This window comes from Varroa destructor, unplaced genomic scaffold, assembly GCF_002443255.2.
Source record: "Varroa destructor unplaced genomic scaffold, Vdes_3.0 BEIS01000006.1, whole genome shotgun sequence".
NCBI classification, from domain to species: domain Eukaryota; kingdom Metazoa; phylum Arthropoda; class Arachnida; order Mesostigmata; family Varroidae; genus Varroa; species Varroa destructor.
In genome coordinates, this window is record NW_019211459.1 from 7,507,062 (window position 1) to 7,512,890 (window position 5,829).

The following is a 5,829-nucleotide window of genomic DNA, read 5'->3' on the forward strand; positions in this document are numbered from 1 at the left end:
ATAGGATATAGCAGCGCGTCATCAAGAAATTTGCCTTCATAGTTCTTTCTTCTTTCTTGTTTCTATTTGAGACACAATTCGTATAATTCTACCACTTATTGCTAAATATTGCAGCTATTAATAAAAGTCTATAGTATTACATATATATGTATATAAAAAAACAAGAACTTCTTCTTTCTAGAACACAAGAAAATAAGCTTGTCATGGCAAATAACAGTGGGTCAGAAAAAACGTTATTTATGTTGGTTTGTCTCATGAAATTCGTAATTTAGAAATATGAGGATTATAATGTTTATTTAATGATTTCAGGTATACAGGTGGGCGGTGGAAACGGAAGCCCATTACACCACAGTCCTTGCGGCATGTGCCACAGAGAAGTATGTATCTTGTATTATACCCGTTGTGACCTTTATCAAAGATACGAATTCAGCTGTTGAAATAGAGAAATCCATTTCAGGTTTACCAGACTATTTGTTCAACAAGAGTAAGCTAGGTAATTCCAAAAGAATTTTGTATATACGCTTAGCCCACTCCGCTATACAGAACAAAATTTAGACGAAAAAAATATTGCCTCTTTTTCTTAAAAAGTATACACAAACTTATTACATACGTCCATACTAATAAACATTATATTACGTAAAAACATTTTAGGAGTTTTTTTTTCTCTTTGCTCACTCGCTACAGGTACACGACAACGATCAAGCTGTCCTATGTGAATCAGGCTGCTCACTTTGGTTTCATCGGATTTGTACGGGACTAACGGAAGCAGCTTTTCACATGTTAGCGCAAGAAAGCCAAGCGGAGTGGGTGTGTGATCGGTGCGTCCACACGAGAAATGTGCCTCTTGTAAGGTTTAAGCAATGAAAAATATAGAACAGACAGCTATATTTGAAAACTGTTTGTTTGCATTTGCAGTTTTCGTAGGCATTATATACACCCTTATAATACTATAAGGGGCAAGTAGGTCAATCGAGCTGCCTAATAGCAAAACAAGAGGTGCGCAAATAGTTTAATCTCAATTTTCACATGTACACAATCTCTGTATATTGGAAGAAGTTGGTGAAGAGGAAGAATCGGTATATATTGAGGCCGAGGTGTCGATGTTATGATATTGTAAAAGTAAAGGTGATTATCCAGGCCAAGAAGCTCAAATAATGACCGGAAGGCGTTGCTGGCTCAAACGTGATGACCCAAAAATAATTCAATGGCTGCAATGTGCTTGGTCTCACTATACGAAAGATATACTATTATACAAGGTGTATTTATATATGATGTACACAAGAAATAAAAAATCTGTATGTCAAAAAGCCAATGACATACCAAAGTAGCTACGGCCATAGACGGGCGGCAGTATAGCAGATTACACAAATATGATTAATAAAGTGTAATTATTAATAAAGTGATGCTAATAAAAGTTAATTTACATCAAATATGTGTAGCGTTGATAAATATCGGTAAAGGCATACCCTACTAAAGATTGTAGTGCAAGCGTTATAGTAACGCGGAAAAATTTTTGTTTAGTTTTCGAATAGCAAAAAAATATTTCAGTTTATTATAAATTTAGACTACAAACTTATTGACGGACGAGTTTTGGCAGGAAAAAATTTGGGCATACCCTACGTTACGAGGGGGAAAAATCGATTTTTGCATCTATTACCTGAACAAAAGTTTATCGTCTTCTACAAAACCCCTGCTTACTTTTTATCATTTCAGATTTTGAATATTTTTTTTTATTAGTATATGTTTACTAGGTTTACTTTTCATGTTCGCTTTTAGAATTTTAGATATGTATTCGTCAGTCGACTTGTTTTTTACCTATGTAACTTCTATTTATATTATGAGAACTTCCGGATCTTAATTATTAGAAATAAATTTAAAAAATAACATGGTCCAACAGATTAAGAAGTCAACCCTAGGACGACTTTACATGAAAAGAGCTTGGCAATGCTTAACAGCCTAATAAAAAATGAGCGTCCTACTCAGACATATATGATAACATACCATTGTCTATTAATGGTGCATTTTAAAATACGAGGACCCAAGTTGAATTAATGACCTTATAGTGTATATATATATATATATATACTCATCACTTGGCTAGAACTTGTAGGACCGCTACTAATAATAGCATGAACCAAAACTTCAATCATTGCATTTTCGTATGTTGTTTGAGTTCTCCAGTGGCGTACAGGTTACCGTGGCCTTTTGCTAAAAAGCCAATTGTAAACGAAACTTTCATTTTCATCGTTGTCATTCTGGCTGTCGTTTGATTCAACACGGTTAGGTGTAAGAGAAATCCCGGTAATTATTGATAAACTCCGGGGCTGACTGTGAGAAGAATCTTGCATTGCGCTCCTTTGTGCTAAAGTCGATGTAGTTTTTTTTGAAATTTTATAGTCGAGTGCTTCCATGACAGAGAAGGACACGTAGCGAACTACGATTTCATTCAGTTGCAGCTGTCTTAGAGTCGCTGTAAGTTCATCCTTGAACTGCTTGTAAATTTGGATGGCTTTTTCGTCCGGTGCGGCATCTACCAGTAATTGTATGACATGAGATAAAAACAAGACCCGATGGTATTCTTGGTCTTTTATTTTTCCCATTGGTAACCTGGAATGAAAAAAAATAAGGGTGCAATGAATGGTATGAACGATGCTTGCTTGGTTAAAATTTGACCAAATAAATGCAGCATTAGCATGGTAAAAGAAAACTCAAATGTTATAGTTCACCTGTATTACTTACTTTAGCAATCGGAGGTACAAATTTCGCATACGCTCAAAAAGTTTCAGTGCCATTGTTGGAGCACGTTGGCAAATAAATATAGTGCCTTGATAGATATGGTCACGCTGAGAGGTTTTCGTCAATTCTGGTAAGTATAAGGCCATCTAAAAGTGCATGCAACAAATGAAACGATGAAAATTCGAGTCATTTCTCAAATATGATGTTATTCCAACTCCTTGAAGTGTCGATGTGGATCTTCACTCAAAATTAGTGAATCGCAGGTACAGCGATGCATGGAGACTGACTCAATACATTTTCAACAAAGCGTATAATAATCTTGAACGATAATTTTCCTCTGATAAGAATGCTGACCTTCAACGCAATGTAGAGGCCTCGAGAGGTTATGTACTCGATCTCAATATACTCTTCGCATAGAGATGCAATTAGTTCCATACATTTAAGTAATGCCGTGTCTCTGGCATAGGGTGTAGCGCCTCCTTGAATCTGAAAAATGATGAGAGTAAATACATCCAAAATAATGCGATATTCGGATAGACAGCTGAACTTATATACAGCCTATAGCGACATATTCAGACGTATCCGATTCGATTTGCATTAAACCTGTCATTGGGTCATATGGGGACACAGAAGTTTACTCTTGGACCTTTGTTAAAAGTACATCCCTTTACTAATTAGCTTTGTGAAGCTAATTAATATTTATTAGCGTTAATATTTCTAACGTTAAACGACAATGGCGTATATGTCTCTCTGTACTTACTATAGCTAGACAAAACTCTAGCAAACAATTACACGACATGTGCGTACGCATCTCAAACATGGACTCTTGGGTGGGACTTTGCTGAATGAGTATGTTTCCGGCATTCTACAGTCAATTTTCGTTTGAGATATACCAAAGTCGTTTTCGAGATACATGGAGAATATGTACATACAAGGCCATGCTGCAGCACATAGGTTATATGCTTATCCACTCCCTTGCGAAGAGCTGTGTTGACGCTGTGACACTTGCGAAGTTGGGATGCCAGCCCACGAAGTCCATATAGAGCAATCCCTGGCTGGAAAAATCCTTTTCTCAAACTTCCCGCTGTTTGCGATATGGCGCGTTGGCATTCATTATCTGCGTTTAAGCTGAATAGTGTTAAGACAGAATGTTGTTCCGCTAGATAAAATATAATAGAATCTATGCTTGGAGGGTTTAGTCTTTTAGAATTGTTGTCTGGTTTTTTTCAAGCTACGCGAATTTTTCGAAAAACGTCTTAATCTCTTTCTATTATTTCTTGAAGAAGGACATTTCTATTATTGATGTCTTGAAGAACTTAGACTTCAAGAACAGGTACCTTTATTCCTGAACCATGTTGTAAAGTCTGTGGTGTCACACGACTGTTTCAAGAGGTTCCATTCAATACAGCAGACACACATACTAGTAAACTCCCCTGTTATAGCATTTTCTCTGATAACCCTGTTCGATTGGCTTTCTGTTATATTCCGATTAATACGTGGTATAATTATTTCTACAAGCTCTTCCACTGAACCACATAACGCAGTATTTTTTTATTGTAATTACTCTTCAAAGTAATCAATGAATCCATCAAAAAGAGGCAATAAATCTCTTGCTTATCAATCAAATAATTAATGACGAACTTTACTTTAAATCCGGTTCTTTAATAAAGTGTACGTACCGATAGCAACTTGATTTGAAATAATTAACTTGAGATAATTACATACCTATTGTAAAAGTATCACTATTGGCGTCCGATTGCGACAGTGACTCAAGGATAGCATTCGAGAGCACGGCAGCTCCGCGAATCGATTCTTCGTCAGGAACCTCAAATGAGCTAGAGAGGAACTCGTTTCCTTCCATATTTACGCGAGTGAACGATTTCAGATAGTGCGTAATCTTCTCAACCGTATTATTATCGTTTCAGTAGCATCCACTTTTCACTAACTAGACATGTATAAATTGGACACTAGCCACAGTCTAGACAAAGAATCGTAATTAATTTAACATTTGAAAAATTTCTTTATCTCAATTTGAGTTCGATTCTACAATCGAAATGTTACGTTCTACGAAGCTGTGTGAGCATCAGGCTTCTGAATCAACTGGCCAAAATAGAGGCGCCAGTCAGTTTTCTACGTTTGAACGTAGATGCATGTATTCAGGGCGTCCAAACATGTTGATACCGTAATGAAACAAAGTCTGATGCTAAACAAGCTTCATATTACAAACGATTCTCCTTTTTCAGTTGACATCGTATTTATAGAATCTGATAAAATTACGTGTCAAACACAAGAGCAACACCAAATCCCAAAGCGAATGAGTTTGTAAAAACGACGGAAAAAGAGCTTGCCCACCTGTTTTTTTTTGCACCCACATCATTGAGGTACCGCGACCCCCTTATCTCGTAGGCATATAAGATTTAGTGCCCGAGGACGCTTAACAAAAAAAAAATATATATCTGATTAGGGTGCATTTGATTTGCCTCTACTATTTGATAAAGGTATTTATAATTAACTTCAGCTCATCTCAGTTAAATATGACAGATGCTAGCAGACAGTAATCTATTTATAGTTACAACATCTCCATTTCAAACTGCTTCCGCTCGCCATATATTTCTGTATAATTATGTTGTTCTTTGCCAAACGTCCTCATTACGTAGCCGTCGTTATTGCATTTGTTCATACGCCCGATGACAGTAATACACGCCACACTTGCAATATAGAAAAGTACAGATTAAAGTTACATTGTGTGAATTTTAAAAATCCACTATTTCTGATTTTTTGTTCTGTGTAGAGAGAAAACAGTTGTCATCGGTATCTTCACGTACGTTCAACTGTGTAACGACGGGCCTGTACGAATCCCAGTAAAAACGATGACCTGAAATAATACTTATTATTATTATGTTTCTAATAGGTTGTCTTTTTTGAGTCGAATAATTCGAGCAGGCAATGCGAGTTGTTAAAAACAAAAAATTATTAAAATATAGAAAAAAAAAAAAAAGAAAAATAGCTAATTAGCTGTTACGAACAGTACCTTTGATTTGAATATTCTCAAATTATAATTCCCTTTTTTTAGTTGTCAATTTTAAAAGTCTA

At 35.9% G+C, this 5,829-nt stretch overlaps 3 protein-coding genes across 3 annotated transcripts in view; 1 reads left to right on the forward strand and 2 right to left on the reverse strand.

Moving 5' to 3' along the window:
- LOC111252643 (uncharacterized) overlaps positions 1–5,829 on the reverse strand; it is an 18,130-nt gene that overhangs the window by 10,532 nt on the left and 1,769 nt on the right. The window lies entirely within an intron of this gene.
- On the forward strand, positions 310–1,430 carry LOC147754805 (uncharacterized; the record flags this gene model as incomplete). Its single annotated transcript, XM_086992921.1, is given in 2 exon segments — positions 310–377; positions 685–1,430. Coding segments are annotated over 2 exon segments (248 nt in total), but the record flags the coding sequence as incomplete, so codon positions are not given.
- On the reverse strand, positions 1,695–5,745 carry LOC111252641 (uncharacterized). The gene is made up of 5 exons (XM_022810859.2): positions 4,462–5,745; positions 3,669–3,853; positions 3,091–3,222; positions 2,740–2,882; positions 1,695–2,607 (listed from the first exon to the last, which is right to left on the reverse strand). The coding sequence occupies exons 1-5, from the start codon at positions 4,595–4,597 to the stop codon at positions 2,193–2,195; spliced, it is 1,011 nt and encodes a 336-aa protein (XP_022666594.1). The 5' UTR covers positions 4,598–5,745; the 3' UTR covers positions 1,695–2,192.